At 39.8% G+C, this 23023-nt stretch overlaps 3 protein-coding genes and 1 long non-coding RNA gene across 4 annotated transcripts; 2 read left to right on the top strand and 2 right to left on the bottom strand.

The window, feature by feature from the left end:
* Positions 1-1073: 1073 nt before the first annotated feature.
* Positions 1074-3882, bottom strand: LOC311266726 (tubulin alpha chain-like). Its single transcript, XM_084369242.1, has 4 exons — positions 3737-3882; positions 2622-2844; positions 2381-2529; positions 1074-2282 (listed from the first exon to the last, which is right to left on the bottom strand). The coding sequence occupies exons 1-4, from the start codon at positions 3737-3739 to the stop codon at positions 1302-1304; spliced, it is 1356 nt and encodes a 451-aa protein (XP_084225368.1). The 5' UTR covers positions 3740-3882; the 3' UTR covers positions 1074-1301.
* Positions 3883-4395: 513 nt separating this feature from the next.
* On the top strand, positions 4396-10943 carry mettl17 (methyltransferase like 17). The gene is made up of 14 exons (XM_084369241.1): positions 4396-4973; positions 5813-5954; positions 6051-6200; positions 6293-6380; positions 6765-6846; positions 6973-7046; positions 7127-7221; positions 7310-7380; positions 7644-7751; positions 8652-8720; positions 8826-8876; positions 8972-9064; positions 10038-10234; positions 10683-10943. The coding sequence occupies exons 1-14, from the start codon at positions 4905-4907 to the stop codon at positions 10774-10776; spliced, it is 1383 nt and encodes a 460-aa protein (XP_084225367.1). The 5' UTR covers positions 4396-4904; the 3' UTR covers positions 10777-10943.
* On the bottom strand, positions 10916-15473 carry sdr39u1 (short chain dehydrogenase/reductase family 39U, member 1). The gene is made up of 6 exons (XM_084369243.1): positions 15316-15473; positions 14297-14403; positions 14042-14124; positions 13512-13633; positions 12656-12808; positions 10916-12510 (listed from the first exon to the last, which is right to left on the bottom strand). The coding sequence occupies exons 1-6, from the start codon at positions 15335-15337 to the stop codon at positions 12077-12079; spliced, it is 921 nt and encodes a 306-aa protein (XP_084225369.1). The 5' UTR covers positions 15338-15473; the 3' UTR covers positions 10916-12076.
* A 4437-nt stretch (positions 15474-19910) lies between these two features.
* On the top strand, positions 19911-22882 carry LOC311266776. The gene is made up of 3 exons (XR_014623763.1): positions 19911-20000; positions 21606-21640; positions 21913-22882. It is a non-coding gene; the product is annotated as an uncharacterized lncRNA (long non-coding RNA).
* The last annotated feature ends 141 nt before the right edge of the window (positions 22883-23023 follow it).

The raw sequence follows: 23023 nt of genomic DNA on the forward strand, positions 1-23023 counted from the left end.
GTCAGAGCAGACTGCATCTGCTGAGGAAGCTCAGGTCCTTTGGAGTGCAGGGGGCACGTCCTGACTTCTTTCTATGACTCTGTGGTAGCATCAGCCATTTTCTATGGAGTCTGCTGGAGCAGCAGCATCTCGGCAGCAGGCAGGATGACACTTGATAAACTTATCAAGAAGGCCAGCTCCATCCTGGGATGCCCTCTTGACCCAGTGCAGGTGGTGGGAGAGCGCAGGATGACGGACAAGCTGTCATCGCTGCTGGTGAAGGAGTTCCAACCCCTGCAGGTCACTTTCACAGCACTGGGCAACTCCTTCATATACATATATCATATATTCATATATATGTAAAGTCTGTTTCAGAGAGGGATCACTCCTCAGTAAGTTGAGGTTTCCTCTATTTTTTCCCCCGTTAAAAGGTTTTTTCCCCTCAATATGGCAAGTCTTTAAACACTGGAATCAAAAGTCTAAGGACAAAGGATGTTGCCCGCTGTGCAGACTGTAAAGCCCACTGAAGCAATAGGATGTTGATTTTGGGCTATATAAATAACATGTATTTGATTAGATCATAAAGCATGAATATCAACGGCACTCATTACCTCTGCTAGGGAAGTTATGTCATGTATTATGTTAGTATATTCATTATCTATTGGATATTGCATTCTTATGCTTCAAGTTATAAAAAAATAAATTAAAAAAATCAAAATTTCAATTTTGGGGGGAATTGAAGAACAAGTCTTTCAAAAACATGCAAATAAATACGCAGCAGCTTCCATATTACTGTTAGCAAACATTTCATTTTGGATTGTAACTTGTGTTTTTTAAGAGTTCATTGAAGGGGTATATCTAATTCAGAAAAAGCACAGTAATGACTTTGCAGTAGATGCCTAGGATTAACAACTCAAATAATTTTTCGTGCATGAAACTGTCAATACTAAAACATAAAAACATAATTATGTCTACAGTATAAATAAGCCTACATTTTGTTTTCATATTAACATGTCTACTTCAGAAGTCAAAATCAGAGACTGCCTAAAATGGTAAAAGCTAGTGGAGTTACAATACAAAGACTGCAAAGTGAAGAAGTTTTGAGATTTATTCAATCCAAAAACCATTAAAATATTTTTTTACAGTGGCAGATACAAGTAAAACACAAACAGATTATACATGTGAAAAACAGAACATTTCACATGTAAATACAAAGAAGTTATTATGCATGTATCAGGAACTACACTTTCAGGTTCAATTTACCTAGGCCTCTTCCTCAAGAACACACAGAACACATCGCAAATCAATTATTTCCTGTTTAACTAATATTCCTCTCCTTCTTCCTCATCCTCACCCTCAACTGAGTCGACACCAACCTCCTCATAATCCTTCTCCAGAGCTGCCATGTCCTCTCTGGCCTCGGAGAACTCTCCCTCTTCCATACCCTCACCAACATACCAGTGCACAAAGGCACGCTTGGCATACATCAGATCAAATTTATGGTCGAGCCGAGCCCAGGCCTCTGCAATAGCGGTGGTGTTGCTCAGCATGCACACAGCCCTCTGGACCTTGGCCAGGTCTCCACCAGGAACTACAGTGGGCGGCTGGTAGTTGATGCCAACCTTGAAACCAGTGGGGCACCAGTCCACAAACTGGATCGTGCGCTTTGTTTTGATGGTAGCAATGGCAGCATTCACATCTTTGGGCACCACATCACCACGATACAAGAGGCAGCAAGCCATGTACTTGCCGTGGCGGGGGTCGCATTTCACCAACTGATTGGCTGGCTCGAAGCAGGCGTTGGTGATTTCTGACACGGTAAGCTGCTCATGGTAAGCCTTCTCAGCAGAGATGACGGGGGCATAGGTGGCCAGAGGGAAGTGGATACGGGGATATGGCACCAAGTTGGTCTGGAACTCTGTCAGATCAACATTGAGGGCACCATCGAAACGAAGGGAGGCAGTGATGGAGGACACAATCTGACTGATCAACCTGTTCAGGTTAGTGTAACTGGGACGCTCAATGTCAAGGTTCCTACGACAGATATCGTAAATGGCCTCGTTATCTACCATGAAAGCACAGTCAGAGTGCTCCAGGGTGGTGTGGGTGGTCAAGATGGCGTTGTAGGGCTCCACCACAGCCGTGGACACCTGGGGAGCGGGGTAGATGGAGAACTCTAGCTTGGACTTCTTGCCGTAGTCGACAGACAGACGCTCCATCAGCAGGGAGGTGAAACCAGAGCCGGTGCCACCTCCGAAGCTGTGGAAAACCAGGAAGCCCTGAAGGCCAGTGCACTGGTCAGCCTGAGGACAGAGAGAGACAATGATCACATATAAGATAGAGTTATGTAATTTCAGTGGTTATTCTTGCAATTGACTTGTTTTGCTCTGATTTCACCCACCAGTTTGCGGATCCTGTCCAGCACCTGGTCGATGATCTCTTTGCCGATGGTGTAGTGTCCACGGGCGTAGTTGTTGGCAGCATCCTCCTTGCCAGTGATCAGCTGCTCAGGGTGGAACAGCTGGCGGTAGGTACCAGTGCGCACCTCATCTAAAAAAGAAACAAAAACAGACATTGCATCAGATTGGTTTACAATGATCAGATATTTACCAAATTAATGCTCATCTAGGAGTCACACTTACCAATGACAGTGGGCTCCAGGTCCACAAAAACAGCTCTGGGGACGTGCTTTCCAGCTCCAGTCTCACTGAAGAAGGTGTTGAAGGAATCATCTCCTCCTCCAATGGTCTTGTCACTGGGCATCTGTCCGTCCGGCTGGATCCCATGTTCCAGGCAGTAAAGCTCCCAGCAGGCGTTGCCAATCTGGACACCGGCCTGACCAACGTGCACTGAGATACACTCACGCTGTGGAAGGGGGAAAAAAAGATAGAAAATTATAATAAAAATAAGCTGGACTGTCTGAAGAAAGTTATAGTAGGAATTGTAACTAATCAGAGACTGAAGGCTACTAATCACATGTTGAGGACTTCTCTATAGCTAGTGTAATATCTGAGGAGGAAAAAGGCTCTTTTGTAGAGAACCAGAGACTAGATCATCATGACTAATCCTGTCATCTTATGACATGTTGCACACAGTCCGTTAAACTGAACAGAACACCCTACAGAAAACATATTGTAGTGAACTGGACAAACATAATTCACCATAATCTGAGTGGTTTCCTTCTCTCTGACATCTGACTGTTGGGCGATGCCCCCTCGTAAGCGTTAGTGTGTAAACATGACAACGGAGAGTTGGGAGGGGCTAAGGATATATATATATTCCCGCTTTTGTCAGAATTAATGGCGAAATAAACTTCGTCAAAGAGAGAAGTTGTTCGCCTGTTTTCCACCACTTCTACATTGGATCACGTCGGGGTCACCAATGTAGCTGTGTTTGTTTTATTGACCTCGCAACGATACCGCATAAAATATTTAAGGCCTTTAAGGATGCCAGTGAGTAGGTTTTGTTTGAAAAGCCTGTCGTCGCAGTTTCATCAAGGCCAGGCCCCTTCAAACAGGCCGTAAAAAAGAGGAATGTTTCAGGATGAGAGCCGTTGGCCTTCAAAACAGGATAAACCAGAAGCTGTCAGTCCGACTGAACGTTTGAATAGTTAACATTTTCTGTCTATTTCCAACTCCCTGTCGAGTTACAGATTAGTCACCAGATTTTCAGTTAAAACGACGAAGATGAAGATTAACCGTCCTCCATTTTAACGTTTTCTGTCGAATCAATAAAAAATATATCTATTCATACTCACCATGTTTCCTGAAACTGTTCGGTTTGTAGCTTGGATTGACAAAGTGGAAGAGACTACGTTGACTCTTACAGTTCGGCCGTAATGGGTCCTTTGTAAGAAGTAACTGCGGAGCTAGTGGCGGGCAAGGTTTTTTATACCGTAACCACCGGAAGTGTGCTGATAAATCCGATTGGTTGCCAGAGTCACATGGGGGAATCCTATTGGCTTAAATTAAACACTCGTCTTCCGCGATGGCATGGCATGACATAGACATATATACATATATGTCTATATGTCTATGTGGCATGAGGTCTTGTCTGAGCTCCTATAGGCCCGTGGCTCTGTGACAGTGGGCATCAGCCAGGAAGTGAATATCTTTTAAAGGGGTTTTTACAGCTTTACTCTTTTGTATTGCCTCTATTAATATTTCTGCGTCTTTACAGACTCACTGTATGTAACTGTATTATTTGTTGTTCCTTTTATGTCATTTAAAATCAGCTGTTTGTCTGTTTTTCACCAACAAACGGCAGTTGAAGTCCTCAGCAGTGGTGGAGAGTAACTAAGTGCATTTACTCAAGTACTGTACCTAAGTACAATTTTGAGGTTCTTGTACTTTACTTGAGTATTTCCATTTTTCTGTCGAATCAATAAAAAATATATCTATTCATACTCACCATGTTTCCTGAAACTGTTCGGTTTGTAGTTTGGATTGACAAAGTGGAGAGACTATGTTAACTCTTACAGTTCGGCCGTAATGGGTCCTTTGTAAGAAGTAACTGCGGAGCTAGTGGCGGGCGCATGCGCTCTCTACACCTTCGTCAATAAGTGTGTGGATTCATTTGCCGTTACCATGGCAACTTGTTTGGCATAAAGCTGAGACGACAGTATTTATAACATTGTGTATTTATGCGTAATTATGTCCATACTATGCCAAAAATAACATTTCCGAGAAGTAAGCCATTTATCGGAGATGTTGCTGGTCTGTACCCGGGAACAAGGGCAGAGCGAGCACGCATGGAACGAAAAGAACAGGGCCAAAGGTTCCGCCTTAACCGATGATCGGAATTATTTTGTTGAGGGAATGGTAGGAAGATCCTAACGTGCCTCCGTGCTCAACAAGGCGCGGATGAAACTTAAAGCTAAAATTACAGCTATTTAAAAACAAGAAGTCACCGCTCACTCCGAAGATATGGCCTTACGGAGCTATGGCGCTTGTGTCCTCTGTCAGAAGGCATTTGTCGTGAGGATGATGTACAGGGTGAGTGCAGGTTAAGTGTCATTGAACGCAGCATCTTTACCATGGAGGTCAGACAGACAGACAAGCTGTATAAACAGCACAGAGATCATAAGACTACAGTTTAGCTCCGTTTACAGCGGTGTTTCTATAAGAGTAATATTTCATATTAATTAAAACATTAGAAGAAATGTGATATTGTTAAACATGTCGCAAGTTATTAAACAGTGCTATAGCCAGTCCTTCAGTCACTCTACAACAAACTATCTAATAAAACAAGGAAGCTTCTGAAGCACTTGTTCTGGTTTTCTGGTTTATGGTCTTTATACAGTTTGTGATGGTAAAGGTGGGTAATACAGATAAAATCATCTAATCACGGTCATCAATCATGAAAAAATCAGAAATATGCTTAGGTGGACTACAGACTAAAATGAAATACCAAAATCTTGGCTCTCAAACCATTTAATGGTACTTTGTTAGAGCCCAACTAATATGTCGGTTGATCGTTATTGGACCATCACAGATGTATATTGGGATCGGTGTATATGTTGTCGATATCGGCCAATATGAAAACTGTTTGGTTTTACAGAACACAATGCCAAAAATGATGTTTGGGGTGATTTATAATGACTAAATTTGAGTGACGTTTATTGATGAACTGTAAAAGATCCTGCCTCCATTAAATATATTTTGGTTTGATAATCACATTTTCACTGACCCCCAAAGAACTGCATATCGGTTGGGCTCTAGTATTTTCTTGTCTGTGTATTATTTTGCTTTATTCTTAGAACAGATGGCGGTTTGTTACTGGTTACTAACTTACTAGAGCTTAAAGAGACATTTGTTTTATATTTCATCCTCAGGGAATGAGTGCAGCTGCACACACACAGCCCCAGGTAGATTTCCTAAAAGGACAAGTACACAGGAAGCACCAAGGTGCGACCAACCTGAAAACTCTACGCCTACCTGAAGAACTCCAGGTGGCTGCCCGGTCGATTATTCACGGTGGGTTAAGTTAATAATGTGGCAGTCAGTTGGTACCATCACTGGTCCTGAAATCAGTAAAAATGCAAAGTAACTTTTCAATTTCTCCACCTGTAGGAGCTCAGGTGAATAGGCTAACTGACCGTGCTCAAAGCCTCACAAACTTCCTGTGGAGCAGAAAACGAGCAGTTGAAAATTCGACTCTGAGGAAGAAAGCTGTGAGCCTGGAGAAGGAACTCTGGGAGAAAGCAATGGAGAAGAGAGGAGGTGGGTGACACACAAATCGAAAAGTACAGTGGCTGTGCAGTGACTGCAAAGCTGAAGCAGCTGGAGAAAAGTAAATGCGTTTGTTATTGCAGACGTAGATGAACAAGCACTGGCGGACCGCATCAGGAAAAAAGTGTTTTCAGAGCTGAGAAGAACCACATACCACTGGACTCCCATGAAGTAACAATTGCATTTATCTAATATTTTAGATAATGATACTATCAATTCATTTTACTATCTCAGTTCATTTAACTACTTTCTTATGGATAAAATAAAGAGCATTTTTTACCCAAAGTAAGACGAGATACATTTAACTTTGTATACCTTTTTTATAGACGTATGGTAAATGGCAACTCATTTACAGTTTTCATTGTGACACTAGCTTTATATAATATTCAGACTCGTTTCAGTGACAAAAAGTCAGAACAAAGTCAGAAGTGGAGCTACAGGGTTTTGTGAATTCTTCTATATGTAGCTACATGTTGGAGCTTGTAACTGCTGATTTCTCCTGCTTGATTCTGAGACATAGATCAGTTTGTTTACCGCTCAGTCTTTGTGTTTCAGGTACGATGAAGAGTTAGGTGTGGTGTACATGGCGGCTCGGATGGCTGGAGGCTATGCAGCAGTGAGGAGAGCTATGAATGAGGTAAAGAACAAGTGGTGGAGATCGTAGCCTTTGACATCTCAAAAAACACGTTTTTATACTTGTATATAATTGTAGTGAAGTAAGGAAAATTACAAAAGAAATGTCCTATTTTTTTTATCATTTCAGATAAAGAAGAGGGATCCCTCTTTTGCTCCTCAGTCTCTCCTGGACTTTGGTTCAGGGCTGGGAACAGTTGTCTGGTGAGTTAAAAACACTAGTGTAAAATAAATAGAGATTTCATGTAAATTACCAGACTATGATTTGAGTTTTTCTCCCACAGGGCATCACACTCGTGCTGGGGCGACACTTTAAAGGAGATGGTGTGTGTGGACAGCTCTGGGCCGATGAACATCCTCGCAGAGCGACTTCTCAAAGGTGCTCACTCAAACATTTCTTACAGTTTATTTGGGATTTTGTCAAATACATGATCAGAAAATCTAAGTGTTGTTGTTTTTTTGAGCAGGTGATGATGAGCAGGCTGAACCTCACATCAAACAAGTCTATTTCAGACAGTTCCTCCCCGTCTCTCCAAAGGTAAAACCCCCTTAATTTCAATTCAGCAGCAGAAAAACACATTCTGTATTCAGTACAACTGCCCCTCATACAGCTGTCTTTTCTAGGAAATTAAGAATAGCAACACCACAGTAAGCACCATGTTAAATCAAGAGCATCATTCGGATTCCCTCTTTTACATTTAGAGTTTGGAACATTTTTGTATTTATGGATTTATTAATTGTATTTATTCCCACACATCTCAAAGATAAGCAGCCCTGTCTGTCCTGTGTTTCTCCTTACAGGTGCAGTTTGACTTGGTGGTCGCAGCCTTCACACTGTCAGAAATTCCCAGTGTGAAGGAGCGAGAAGACGTAGTGCTCACTCTGTGGAGAAAGACAAACTCGTATCTGGTTGGTTTGAATAATGACAAAACTTCACCTACTGATAGGCCTATCATGATAATAACATTATCATCTTACATATCTTATCTTATCAGCTTGTTATCTATTTGTCCTTGACCTCTATCATTTTTGCGTAAATTGCCCACTGTGTTTACATGCCTTTTTTTAATAGAGTCTGAGAATCCATTTTATTTATTATTTTGGTTGTGTGTAATTTTTTTTGATTCATTTAAGATATTATAATATTTGTTTCACATTAGGGCTGCAACTAACGGTTATTGTCATTATTGATTAATCTGCAGATTACTTTCATGATTAATTGATTAATGATCCATAAAATGTCCAAAAATGGTCTAAAATCCAAGTCCAACTTGTCATCTTCGGATTGCTTTTTCTATCCAACCAACAGACCGAAACACAAAGACTCTTCATTAACTGTCATAAATGATGAAGAAGAGCAGCTAATCCTTTGAGAAGCTGGAACCAGCAAATGTTTGATATTTTTGCTTGAAAAATGACAGAAACGACTAATTAATCAGAAAAATAGTTGCCAACTAATGTTCTTTCAATCAACCATTCAAATAATCAGCTAATCATTGCAGCTCAGTTTTTACATTGTCTTGCATTATAATATTATTTTTTTTATCATTATATCAGCGGCGTGAAATGGTCTTAAAATGACAATAATAGAATTTTTCGTAAATATTTCTGGGAAAACGTCAAAAAAAAGTTGTGACAAACCTACTTACAGATGATGTGCACTTTACTCTTGATTTTCTGTGTTTGAACTTTTAGTAATACTAGATATGAGACAATTTGAGTATAAATTGCAATTTGTCTTTTCTGGCACCTCGAAGTCATGTCTCATTTAATGACATCTGATCATGTTTTCTCTATTCCTTGGTTTAGGTTCTGGTGGAAAACGGGACCAGAGAGGGCCATCAGATGCTTATGGAGGCCAGAGACACTTTATTAAAGGTATTTTTAAACATAGCACATTAAAAACTCCCTTGGGTGCTGTTGTGTGAATTATTTTACACAGTTAGTGGAAGCAGACTGATGACTTCCTTTTTTTCTTCTCAGAAACAGGAGCAGACCCTACATGACACCAGACCGGCATCCGTGTTTGCTCCGGTACGTTAAAATCCCAGCTGGTTAAAAACTGCCGTGCGTTCAGCCAGCAGTGTCACAGTCTTCACGATCCTCTATTTCTTGTTTTGTTTTTCCAGTGTCCTCATGAAGCGACGTGTCCTAAACTAGCCGTTGAGCACATCACACCTTGCAACTTCCAGCAGCTGTACAAACCTCTGCCTCTGCCCAAGGTAAGATCAAATTCTGGACTAACTCTATGTCTTCAGCATAAAGTTTACAGCTTGAAGTGTAGGTATCAGTCAAAAGGCAGGAGAGCATGTAATGCAATGTCTGAGAAATGGCATCAAAAGCTACCATTCAGAACTTTATAAGCTTAGTGGCAGACTTTACCAGAATTTGGTATATGGCAGGTGTTTCATACCCTGTCAGTAATTCACATGACGTATATATTGTTAGAAGTAGTATCAGATTAATGTAGATTTTAAAAAGTCAAGTCAAAAGATTTTAGTCATAACTCAATCTAATCTGATCACACAGACATAATATACATACGTACTGTTTTAGAGATATTCAGATTGTTACTTACACTTTATATTTCATGTCCATCACAAGTTAATTCCCATAAATCTGCTTAGAAATCACAGAAAACTCTCATCCTTACAACTGCAGAACTTGCCTGAGAATCATCACATTTTTAAGTTTTCTTCAGTGTCAAAGTCATCCAGTTAAAGTTGTCTGCTTTTCCATGACCACACTGCAGATGGGACCTGCTAGGACCTGCTAAAGTCCTACCAGCATATCTTAAATTTTGCCATTTGCCAAAACGTAACCAGGCAAAAAATACCGGGACTCAGGTTGCAGCCCACAGCATCAAACAATGCAACATTATGTACTATCCCTCAAAGTTTTATAGGAATTTAAGTTTCAAAACTTAGAGGAATTATCCCTGGAATAGATGTAAGACAAAGAAAAATAAAAGAAGTCCCAATAATATTATTTCATTTTGCACTATCAATGATTTTCGAGGGGGCGTCCCCAGCATCAGACTTTAAAGACACTTGATGTAAAGCACCTGTAGGTGGAGCTACTGTCTTTGTTTACACAGCTATGGTACCAACACTTAAACTGACATTCCTGTGTAAAACTCACTATTTACAGGTACTTTTTTAGATTTCGCTCACTTGTTTTTTTGTTTAATTTCAGCACAGTGATCAGGGAATAGAGAAGTTCAGCTACCTGATTCTGACTCGGACAGGACCAGCAGAGGCAGAAACGGAAGGTGTGGACTGGGCCAGGCTGATCGCACCGGTGCAGCGCAGAACAAGACACGTCCACTGTCGACTGTGCTGCCCAGATGGACAACTTCAACACCTGGTGGTGACTGCACGAAAACACAGCAGGTAAAGGCCCTGCATCACACAGAACCAGGCCGCAGTGACATCAGTTTACCACTTCTAATTGAGATTCAAAGCCTGGATTTGATTACATATCTTTTGTACAGTCCCTTAAATAAACTAATTACCTGTCAATAATTCCTCTAGTAATTATAGATGTGACTTTTTCATCGAGAAATACTAAACTGCCTCTTTTCAGTACCACTTTTACCCTTTCTCTTAAAGTTTGTAATTCATCATGAAGTGTTGATATCAATCAAATGACGCAAGGCACCGTCTGAGAAAATGTATCAAAGGCTGCTATTCAAAACTTCATAAGCTTGGTTGAGTTTACCAGCATTTGGCATATGGCAGGTTTTGATTCACATTTTCATTTAATTTTAATTCAACAAAATTAATTAAGTAATTAATTAATTAATTAGACTGAAAGTTGTGTTTAATTTCCTTCGATCAGAGATGTGTACCGCTGTGCTCGGATCAGCGACTGGGGAGATCAAGTGCCAATCATTCCAAAAGTCGATGATGACGTCGAGACTGATTCAGAGTGATGAGTCAATGGGAACAGAGCAAACGGGTCATTCTTCAGAATTTTGAAACAACAGACACTGCCGTACAAGGACTCATCGGCTTCAACAGAAGATTCTTGTTTCTTTACTGGAACTGTTAAAATATTGACTCAACCTCAGATTACTTCAATAAAAAGTACTTTACCCAGCTTTATTGTGTACCACTTTCAACAAATCATAATCCATTTCTTGTAACAACCATGTTTGTATTTGGACAGTAATGTGATTTCCACCTGCATGTTTCAGTACTTGAGTATCGTAATTACTGAAAGAATCAAGTCCAAAGCACCACTGATCGTTACGGTTACTTTTTCTTGCTCAAACCTCAAATTCATGTGATTATGAGGGAATTAATCATTCATATGTGTTGCATAGGAAATCAGTAAAGTGGAGGCCCGAGGATGCAGTTAATTGCGATACGACATTACTGTTCTCTGGTGTTTTATAGACTTAAATAATCATCAGATTAATCTATAATGAAAACAATAGTTAGTTGCAGCCTGCCCGGATTTTACACACTGCAGTTCACACCAAGCATTGAAGTCCTTTATGTGAAAGACAAGAGAAAAAATGTTGCTGAACAGGGCTGTAATTAACATGTGCATCATTGATTAATCTGCACATTATTTTCACAATTAATCAATTGTTTATGTCTATAAATTGTCAAAAAAGAGGAAATGTTCATCACTATATGTCAGAGCTCAAAATTACGTCAAAATTGTTTCTTTTGTCCAACCAACAGTCCAAAACCAAAACACTCGTCGTCAAAAAGCAGCAAATCCTCACATTTACGAAGCTGGAACCAGATGTTTTGACAAAAATTACTTTTTTTAAAATCAACTAATCAGAAGTCGACTACCGCAATCAGGATTTCAAAACTTCATCTCATTTGTTTGACGTTTACCTCTCTGACCAACTCGTAATGCTGCGCAATCCAGCTGGAACAGTCAGATCCCAACACGCCCTTAATGTGTGCACAGATTCCATCACACCCGTATGTCCACAATGTCTCAGGTTTAAGGTTTCATGTCTCAGATCTACTTTAATAACAGTGCGAAAAAACTCTCAGAAATCTGCAGTTTTTAAAACGTTTTCATAAACTCGTCTTCTGTGATGTGAAAAGCACTTCCTAAGCAGTCCTAAGAGCTAAAGAATCACTTTTGGCATCCTTATTTCTTGTTCAAGTATTGATTTGAGTTGTCACATTTGTTTATATTCTTGTAATACAGTAAATATGAACACACAATTACAGAAACGTCAGCACACATGATATCAACAACAGTTAACTCCCAACAATCTCTTTCAGTGCTGAGTTCAAGTCTGGGTACTCATACTGAAATCCAGTCTCTTGAGTCCTCTTTGGTATGACTTTCTGGCCCTGCGTGAGGACGATGGCCCTCTCAGAGCCCATTAGGCCGTTCATGACGAAGCCAGGCACAGGAAAAATGGTGGGTCTCCTCATGACCCGGCCCAGTTCTTTAGTGAACTCGTAGTTGGTGTTCAGTGCAGGTGCGACTCCGTTGAAAACCTGTGGTGAAGGGGAGGGAGTGTCGGTGTCAGCAGGGGGCTCCAGAGCGTGGGCGATGATTCCTGCCAGGTCTGAGACGTGGATCCAGGGAAACGGCTGACGCCCTGACCCCAAGGTGCCCCCGAGGCCGAGCCAGAAGGGGAGCAGCATTTGCTTCATGGCACCACCATCGCGGCCCAATACTGCCCCTGGCAGAGGGAGGGAGGATTGGATGTTTAGCAGTCCAAGTTAAAACTTGCAAATGCCCAGCAAACAATACATGTTTGCTGGGCATTAAACTGCCAGGGTTTGCTACCGTAACTTAAAGTGAAATAAAAAACACTTTTCACATACCAGGCCTGATGACAACTTGTTTGGTGGTTTTTGCCACATTCTCAGGAAGAAGTGCAGAGGCCTCCCACTCTTTCACAAGTTTGGAAAGGAGGTCAAATGGTGTCCATTCACTGTCTTCTGTATACTGAGCAGTCAGGCTGGGCTTGTAACAAGCTGAGGGTCAAAAAGTGAAGTAAGAAAAATATATAATGATAGATATCAACAAGGACAATATTTCTTAAATCCGATTGAAATAATTCTAATTAGAGATTTCATCTTAACAGTATACATGGATATGGAAGCAAATCTGATTGCCACAACTTTCTGTAATCACCTAAATTGATCATTCAAGTTGCTGTATGTATATTTTTGACCCAGCAGATTTGGTCACATTTTCAGAAGACCTACTGTATAATAAATTAATTATTGAAGCAAACTTCATGATTGTTTTTTGTGACGAAGTAGTATGTGTTCCACTCATTCCATCACAGAAAAATGAGAGTCGACTGCCACGATATACATGTTCCTTACAAGTGTATGTAAACTTTTGACCACAACCAACCAGAGGACCAATCAGGTTAAGCGTTTACATGGTTATTAGGTGCAAATATTGTCCCATTGAACAGATTATTAAAGGTTTACACCACCCGTCTCGATCTGATTGAAAATTCTTTCAGATTGAGCCGGATCAGATCAGCCTCTTCGGACTGAGGGGGTTACATGAGGCATTTTTATTCTGATCAGGCTATTGTTCTGATTATTAGTAGAATGTTATGGTCCATGTAAAAGCAGCTACTGTCTAAGTTATCTTTGAGTTTGTGTAGTCCGGCTTGCCGCTAACAGGAATGTCAAGGTTTATTATTTGGCAGAGACTTACCTACGCCTGATACCAGGACCCAGGAGCGAGGAGGACTGGGGGAAGCAGCAATGGCTTGAGCCAGGGTTTTTGTAGTGTCAATTCGGCTGGAGAACAAATCCTTTTTGTAACTTTCATTCCACCTGAAACCACAAATAAAAACAAATCAGGTGGAAAAGTACCTACAGCAGTACTCATTTTGTAGAGAAATTGCCCAGTTAAGTTCCTGTTAAATTCCTTTTTAGTTGATTGAAGAGGTCAAATGCACTATAGACATGATTCTGCTTTACTTCTGAAAAGCCTTTCCACCAGAGTAACTTGTAACTTTGCTCAAGTTATTTGCTTCCATTCAGCCAAAAGATTGTAAGAAGCCAGCTACTGATGTTGGGCATTGAGGCCTGGCTGGTAGTAAGTATTCCAGTGCATCCAAAAGATGTTGGATAGGGTTCAGTGTAATGAAAAAAACCTTAAACCCAGACCAAAGTTTTGACCATTTAGTGTAATAGCTAGTGGACCAAGAGTGTGGCTGTGGCTGTTTACTTGATGCTCACCATCGTAGTGGGTTCATCAGATTTTCGCCAGCCAAGTTGACAGCACCCTCACACGGTGGAAGGCCACTAGACTCCAACTCACCCTGCAGAATCACAGAGGACAAAAAGTACAGGATTGTATAAATTACTCTGGATTTTTCAGTACAGTGACATGCAGTGCAAACATTTGAGATCAAAAATCGCTGTGACAAATTAGGAGTTCCTCAAGATGAGAAATGACTTTCTGTTTGACTATGAATTAACCTGACATCATACCCATGTTATCTTCCCTGGACCAGGCTGTCGGGATATCACCGTGACCTCATGACCTTTTTGTCTAAGCTGGCGAGTCAGCTCACGGCCCACAAAGCCAGATCCCCCTCCTGCAAGGAAAACAATATAGAGAAATGCACATACAAACAGAAGAACCAAGAGAAATCCGTTATCAGGACTGGACTGTAACTAAGTACACTGATTCAAACATTATGCATAGTACAAATTTTGAGGTACTCCACTACAATTCAGAGGCAAATATTATACCTTTTACTTCATTGCATTTAATTATAACTTTAGTTACATTGCAGAATTAGTCTAAAAATACAAAACATAATCAATAAATACATTATGATGTAAGATTCTAGGTTAAGATACAACTTGATCCCAAGGATGGGGCTGGGTATCGTTTAACAAACAAAATCCAATACTGGTACCGATACTGAAACCATGACTTCAATACTGGTTCCTGAACGCTACTTGTTTTGTTACCAGTTTTGTGAAATCTGTTTTGACCAAAGATTATACTACACATACACACATGTGAGCTCTGGTTATCAGATCCATTAAATGTGGATGAGAGAAAAAAAAACTATTTAGGTTGTATTTGACCTAAATTCACTAACATATGATACTGATTGTGCTATTCATGGCAGATGCAAACACAGTTTATTGAAAGCAGACAGTCAGCAAAGACTTTATTGTCACTCTAGAAGAACAGGGACAATGCGCATGCGTACTGTGCATGCTTACAAAACAAGGACTCTGTGCATTATTTTAACAAACTTAGCTTTAGATAATAACTTTAAAAACACAGTGACAGTTTCTAGAGTAAATCACACAGCTGGGACGCATTTTACTACAATTTACTGTACGAACATAATGCACACGTAACATACTGTTACGTACTGAAGTCAAGCCTGCACTGCTAACATTAGCTAACAGCTAGCTGCTAACGTTATGTCATTGACCTTTCTGAGCGATGAAAACATGTAATTCTGAAGAAAAAAAACCGCACGTACCTATTAAGACTCTCATGGTCATTCAATTGCCGTCCAATGTTGGTTAAATAAGGGAAGGTCGCAGCAGGTTGCACACTTTCCCTGTGACTCTACCGCTCTGAGTGCTGTAACCGACCGACTTGATTCTGGCGTTTTTGGACCAATGGAGGTTCCGTAGTGTCCGTGTAGGCTGAGAGCTTGGAGTATAACTGTCAGATACTGTTCCCCCCCTCTGTTCAATATGAAAGGAGGCTCACACATCTTTCAAATTCATACTGCTGACTTCTTTCCCCACAACAGATAAGTCCTGTGATTTTCAGGCTGATATCATTAAATTTGACCATTTACAACAGGGGGAATGCATCCTGACAGCTTGGAGTACTACTGTCAGATACTGTTCCCCCTCTGTTCAATATGAAAGGATGCTCACACATCTTTCAAATTCACACTGCTGACTTCTTTCCCCACAACAGATAAGTCCTGTGATTTTCAGGCTGATATCATTAAATTTGACCATTTACAACAGGGGGAACGCATCCTGACAGCTTGGAGTAGCCTATTACTGCCAGATACTGTTCCCCCTCTGTTCAATATGAAAGGATGCTCACACATCTTTCAAATTCACACTGCTGACTTCTTTCCCCACAACAGATAAGTCCTGTGATTTTCAGGCTGATATCATTAAATTTGACCATTTACAACAGGGGGAACGCATCCTGACAGCTTGGAGTAGCCTATTACTGTCAGATACTGTTCCCCCTCTGTTCAATATGAAAGGATGCTCACACATCTTTCAAATTCATACTGCTGACTTCTTTCCCCACAACAGATAAGTCCTGTGATTTTCAGGCTGATATCATTAAATTTGACCATTTACAACAGGGGGAACTCATCCTGACAGCTTGGAGTAGCCTATTACTGCCAGATACTGTTCACCCTCTGTTCAATATGAAAGGAGGCTCACACATCTTTCAAATTCATACTGTTGACTTCTTTCCCCACAACAGATAAGTCCTGTGATTTTCAGGCTGATATCATTAAATTTGACCATTTACAACAGGGGGAACGCATCCTGACAGCTTGGAGTACTACTGTCAGATACTGTTCCCCTCTGTTCAATATGAAAGGAGGCTCACACATCTTTCAAATTCATACTGCTGACTTCTTTCCCCACAACAGACAAGTCCTGTGATTTTCAGGCTGATATCATTAAATTTGACCATTTACAACAGGGGGAACGCATCCTGACAGCTTGGAGTACTACTGTCAGATACTGTTCCCCCTCTGTTCAATATGAAAGGATGCTCACACATCTTTCAAATTCATACTGTTGACTTCTTTCCCCACAACAGATAAGTCCTGTGATTTTCAGGCTGATATCATTAAATTTGACCATTTACAACAGGGGGAACGCATCCTGACAGCTTGGAGTAGCCTATTACTGTCAGATACTGTTCCCCCTCTGTTCAATATGAAAGGAGGCTCACACATCTTTCAAATTCATACTGCTGACTTCTTTCCCCACAACAGATAAGTCCTGTGATTTTCAGGCTGATATCATTAAATTTGACCATTTACAACAGGGGGAACGCATCCTGACAGCTTGGAGTACTACTGTCAGATACTGTTCCCCCTCTGTTCAATATGAAAGGATGCTCACACATCTTTCAAATTCATACTGCTGACTTCTTTCCCCACAACAGATAAGTCCTATGATTTTCAGGCTGATATCATTAAATTTGACCATTTACAACAGGGGGAACGCATCCTAACAGCTTGGAGTACTACTGTCAGATACTGTTCCCCCTCTGTTCAATATGAAAGGAGGCTCACACATCTTTCAAATTCATACTGCTGACTTCTTTCCCCACAACAGATAAGTCCTGTGATTTTCAGGCTGATATCATTAAATTTGACCATTTACAACAGGGGGAATGCATCCTGACAGCTTGGAGTGTTGCTGTCAGATACTGTTCCCCCTCTGTTCAATATGAAAGGATGCTCACACATCTTTCAAATTCATACTGCTGACTTCTTTCCCCACAACAGATAAGTCCTGTGATTTTCAGGCTGATATCATTAAATTTGACCATTTACAACAGGGGGAACGCATCCTGACAGCTTGGAGTACTACTGTCAGATACTGTTCCCCCTCTGTTCAATATGAAAGGATGCTCACACATCTTTCAAATTCATACTGCTGACTTCTTTCCCCACAACAGATAAGTCCTATGATTTTCAGGCTGATATCATTAAATTTGACCATTTACAACAGGGGGAACGCATCCTAACAGCTTGGAGTACTACTGTCAGATACTGTTCCCCCTCTGTTCAATATGAAAGGATGCTCACACATCTTTCAAATTCATACTGCTGACTTCTTTCCCCACAACAGATAAGTCCTATGATTTTCAGGCTGATATCATTAAATTTGACCATTTACAACAGGGGGAACGCATCCTGACAGCTTGGAGTACTACTGTCAGATACTGTTCCCCTTCTGTTCAATATGAAAGGAGGCTCACACATCTTTCAAATTCATACTGCTGACTTCTTTCCCCACAACAGATAAGTCCTGTGATTTTCAGGCTGATATCATTAAATTTGACCATTTACAACAGGGGGAATGCATCCTGACAGCTTGGAGTGTTGCTGTCAGATACTGTTCCCCCTCTGTTCAATATGAAAGGATGCTCACACATCTTTCAAATTCATACTGCTGACTTCTTTCCCCACAACAGATAAGTCCTGTGATTTTCAGGCTGATATCATTAAATTTGACCATTTACAACAGGGGGAACGCATCCTGACAGCTTGGAGTACTACTGCCAGATACTGTTCCCCCTCTGTTCAATATGAAAGGATGCTCACACATCTTTCAAATTCATACTGTTGACTTCTTTCCCCACAACAGATAAGTCCTGTGATTTTCAGGCTGATATCATTAAATTTGACCATTTACAACAGGGGGAATGCATCCTGACAGCTTGGAGTGTTGCTGTCAGATACTGTTCCCCCTCTGTTCAATATGAAAGGATGCTCACACATCTTTCAAATTCATACTGTTGACTTCTTTCCCCACAACAGATAAGTCCTGTGATTTTCAGGCTGATATCATTAAATTTGACCATTTACAACAGGGGGAATGCATCCTGACAGCTTGGAGTGTTGCTGTCAGATACTGTTCCCCCTCTGTTCAATATGAAAGGATGCTCACACATCTTTCAAATTCATACTGCTGACTTCTTTCCCCACAACAGATAAATTTGACCATTTACAACAGGGGTGGAACCACCGTCCACAGGCATCACAGGATATCTGTAGTGCAAAAACATTTTAACACTGCATGAAATCTTAAAAGAAAACTTGGAAAGACAAATTAATATTGGCAAAACGTGCAAAATAAGATTTATTTATTTTTGCTCCCCATGATGGGACGTTTTCGGAAATATCTTCTTAATGGAAAGTGAAATATAGTGAAGTATCTGAAAGAGGGCAGCATTTGTGAGGAGAAGATGATTTCTTTTGAGTCTGATCCTCGGCAATTGTATTTTTTGTAATTTTCAGAGATAATAACCTGAGTAGTCAAAGATGTTTTCATATAATATTACAAGCTGTCAGGATGCGTTCCCCCTGTTGTAAATGGTCAAATTTAATGATATCAGCCTGAAAATCACAGGACTTATCTGTTGTGGGGAAAGAAGTCAGCAGTATGAATTTGAAAGATGTGTGAGCCTCCTTTCATATTGAACAGAGGGGGAACAGTATCTGACAGTAGTACTCCAAGCTGTTAGGATGCGTTCCCCCTGTTGTAAATGGTCAAATTTAATGATATCAGCCTGAAAATCATAGGACTTATCTGTTGTGGGGAAAGAAGTCAGCAGTATGAATTTGAAAGATGTGTGAGCATCCTTTCATATTGAACAGAGGGGGAACAGTATCTGACAGTAGTACTCCAAGCTGTTAGGATGCGTTCCCCCTGTTGTAAATGGTCAAATTTAATGATATCAGCCTGAAAATCATAGGACTTATCTGTTGTGGGGAAAGAAGTCAGCAGTATGAATTTGAAAGATGTGTGAGCATCCTTTCATATTGAACAGAGGGGGAACAGTATCTGACAGTAGTACTCCAAGCTGTCAGGATGCGTTCCCCCTGTTGAAAATGGTCAAATTTAACGATATCAGCCTGAAAATCACAGGACTTATCTGTTGTGGGGAAAGAAGTCAGCAGTATGAATTTGAAAGATGTGTGAGCCTCCTTTCATATTGAACAGTGGGGGAACAGTATCTGACAGTAATACTCCAAGCTGTCAAGACACCCATACGAGCTGTTTAAGTCTCAAAGTATCCGGTCTTACAGGTACTTAAATATAAAAAGTGCTTTTACTGGCAATTTGAAGTAAAAATAATTTACTCATATTTATGTACTTACTGTATGTGCTTGTATCATTATTTTTGCATCTAATCATTATGAGGTTGAATGTAAGAAGAAGAAATGAATGGCAGAAGTTGTCTATTGGAGAATGAGCTGTGTCGCAGGCTGTTACTCCGGACCCGGAAGCTGTGTTTGCAGACAACACGTGGTTTTGATAAAGACATAAATTGAGCCTCAGCCTCATTAACAGCCTCTCTTCCTTGTTGCGGTGACGGAGGTCGGTCGTGCCGCGGCGGATAGCCAACACCAGCATGTGTGGAGCTCTCATTAAGGTATTTATTCACATGTTGTATCAGATTATGTTGTTCATGTCGCAAGTGGATGTATTTATGAATCTGCGTGTGGCCGTTTGTTGCGGTTATTTCCGCTCAGATTATCAGCGTTAGCTCGCTGCTCCAGTAGCAGCACACCGACCACATGGCCTGTAATTATGGAGCGAACTGAAGGGCTGCATCCAAGTGTTTGCTGTCTTTAGATTAAAATGCATTCATTGCAATCATTCACCTTCATGTGAGCCGCAATGTGTGCATAAACTGCGCAGTGGAAATATCGTTTAATATTAAACTAATTCGCCTCACGTGCAGCTGGCAGGCCTCAGTCCTCGTGTTAGTTGTAGGATTATCAACATGCCAATATTTTAACAAAGTACTGTTTTTACACAGCCACCTAACTACACTGTGTACTTTTCAGTCCTGCATTTATTAGATGACTTTACACCCATATTACACAAAACAATATGTAGAACTTACTTTACTACTATTTGATACTTAAAATGATTTGATTTGCTGGCAGAGCTTTACATTTGATAGTAGAGTACATTAAATATCAATTGTTAAGACTTTTTACTAGAGGAGTTTGTTTCATGCAAGTAATTCAGCCAGATATCTTTACTTTTAAAGTATGACTATTGGATACTTTTTACATCACTTGATTAAAACAAAAGTACCAGAAATCATACTTGACTCAAAGTAAACAGTATGTTAAATTGGGTGTTTAGTTCAAGTGAAAGTCACCCATACAAATGAAGTCTTCAAGTATCTGGTCTTAAATGTGCTTTTACTGGCATATTACACATATTTATGTAATTATGTATAAATGTATTGTTGACTATAAATTATGTACCTGGCTGATTTATTGTATTGAGATTGAATATATGAGAATACATTTTTATTATTTGTCCTTTTTTTCCCCTTTCCAGCTGTTAATAAAATATATAAGATGTGCTACTTTGGCACTGATGCAGCATGATACAATCTGCAAGTTAACGAGTGACTCAAGTTATCAAATGTAATTTTTAAAAGTACATTTCCCTCCAAAATTAAGTGGAGTGAAAGTATAAAGTACAAGTACCTCAAAACTGAGTAAAAGAACTTGGCTACATTCCTTTAATGACTTTCATGAAGGTTATAATTTTTCTGGCTGAAACTAAAAGGTTTTATGATGATATTTAGAAGTTATACAAAAGGGTGTTTCGTTTTTGTCCACCATGTTTATCGATGGCAGTAGATTAAAACCAAACACCAAAAATTGAACTACATCCCCCTACAATGATCATAACCGTTAAATCAACACCTTTTTTTTAGATGGTTCAGTAAAAACTGAACATTAAATCCTCCATGATGGTAAAAATTATTTCAGGACTGTAGTGTTGGACTACATAAGCCAGTTTTACACAACTAATTGAACTCAACGTTTTAATTGTGCATTTTACAGTCAAACCTTAATGATGATTTGCATGTGAGTCCGTGTTTCACCTGAAACTCATGATTATTCTTTCACTGCACTGATGGGTTTGACAATACAGATACTAGTGAGGATGTTTATTGTTTTTTTTTTTTTATAAACTCGGACTAACCGGTCATGTGTTCCGTTTTTAGGATTGACGAGCCTGGACTGGAAATGTCTTGATAAGGTCAGTATCAGTGTTTGAAGTGGTAAAATTAAGTGTGACTACAGCATTGCAATACATCTTGATGATTTTTTTTTTTTATTAGAACTTACATTTACAGAGGCTGTTAAAATGCATTCTGTTAATGTTGAATTGAGTGACATGTAGTCGATCCTTTGATGGGGGTGAATGCTATGCGATTATACAGCACCACTTATCTGCAGCCTCCAAAACAATCATACATTGAATAAATGTCAAACATTTTCAGTTTACTAATTCACCTTTTTGCTTTACAGGTAATGGGGACACTGAAGTTCACAGCTGGATCATCCCAATTTGTGATTTCAGGTTTAAAAGTGTGGAGCCTAATGCTGCTTATATTCTCACTGTTGTGGAAAATTAAAACCCATAAATGATTTACTTCCTGAAAATATGGAACGTCTGAACAATCTCTTCATAGGTTTGGGCCAAGTTACTTTATGTAGTAAATTATTGAATATAATTGTATAGCATTTTGGTAATATATAATATTGGATTACAGATAAAGGATATGTAATCTGATTAATATCAAACATTGAACATTTGGCAATTTATGTTCAAAAGGTGCCACCAAAGTAATGTAGTTTAAGTTAATGATTTCATCAATCAACGGTTAAGGAAATGAGAGTGAAATCGTCTGAAGGTAACTATGTGTAAAGGCTGCTATATAGTGCAATCATCACTCAATACCTTAAAACTGGAGAATGACAGTTGTAGTTATGGTAAAGTTACTTTTTGTGTGCAAGTATAAAATGAAGTCTTGAGTGAAAAATGTATGCTTTATTGGACAATAAAATTGCATGATTAATGAAACTTGTGTTACAGTGCTTTCAACTCAATACATCAGTGCATCACACTTTCAAAGCTGAGATTCATGTGCAACAGTCAAAATGTTTGCATTGATGGAAGGAAACAAAATGTGACAACATAGAGATTCAAATTGACGCTGTAAAATGTGTAATTAATGAAAGGGGCTGTTCCCTTAAGTTCTCAATATGGAAAACAACTGGGTGCAGTTTGTGTATAGTTAAGATTTCACAACAGATCAGTCTGATGGTTGGTGTTTGATGCTGCAGAGTGACCACATGTTGTCAGTCAAGCTCTAGAAGTATTTGAAGAGCAAAGCTGAGTTCTTCATAAAATGTTCAAAGGTATTCAGTGTTTTTGATGCAACACCTAAATGAACTGCATATGAATGAAAACAAGTGGTTCAGGTGTTTCTTTAGCCTGAAAGACACTAAAACTGAAATAAACATTGAGTTAAAAGTGTTTAGATATAAGCGTCATTAGTCCAAAGCACCAGTTTGTTTGATCAATTGGCAAGTTTTAAGTGCCCGTCTTTGGCATTTATAAGTAGTACAAAAACAT

Source organism: Pagrus pagrus, assembly GCF_965226575.1.
Source record: "Pagrus pagrus genome assembly, chromosome: 12".
In the NCBI taxonomy this organism is placed as follows: Eukaryota; Metazoa; Chordata; class Actinopteri; order Spariformes; family Sparidae; genus Pagrus; species Pagrus pagrus.

Coding starts and splice junctions, on each gene's coding strand:
- sdr39u1 (XM_084369243.1), bottom strand. CDS start 15,337: ATGACCATGAGAGTCTTAATAG. Junction 14,404..15,315: donor GACCATGAGAGTCTTAATAG/GTACGTGCGGTT, acceptor TTTTCCTTGCAG/GAGGGGGATCTGGCTTTGTG. Junction 14,125..14,296: donor GTCCAGGGAAGATAACATGG/GTATGATGTCAG, acceptor GTGATTCTGCAG/GGTGAGTTGGAGTCTAGTGG.
- mettl17 (XM_084369241.1), top strand. CDS start 4,905: ATGGCCTTACGGAGCTATGGCGCTTGTGTCCTCTGTCAGAAGGCATTT. Junction 4,974..5,812: donor TCGTGAGGATGATGTACAGG/GTGAGTGCAGGT, acceptor TTTCATCCTCAG/GGAATGAGTGCAGCTGCACA. Junction 6,381..6,764: donor TACCACTGGACTCCCATGAA/GTAACAATTGCA, acceptor TTTGTGTTTCAG/GTACGATGAAGAGTTAGGTG.
- LOC311266726 (XM_084369242.1), bottom strand. Junction 2,530..2,621: donor CCTGGAGCCCACTGTCATTG/GTAAGTGTGACT, acceptor TTTCTTTTTTAG/ATGAGGTGCGCACTGGTACC. Junction 2,283..2,380: donor TGGACAGGATCCGCAAACTG/GTGGGTGAAATC, acceptor CTCTGTCCTCAG/GCTGACCAGTGCACTGGCCT.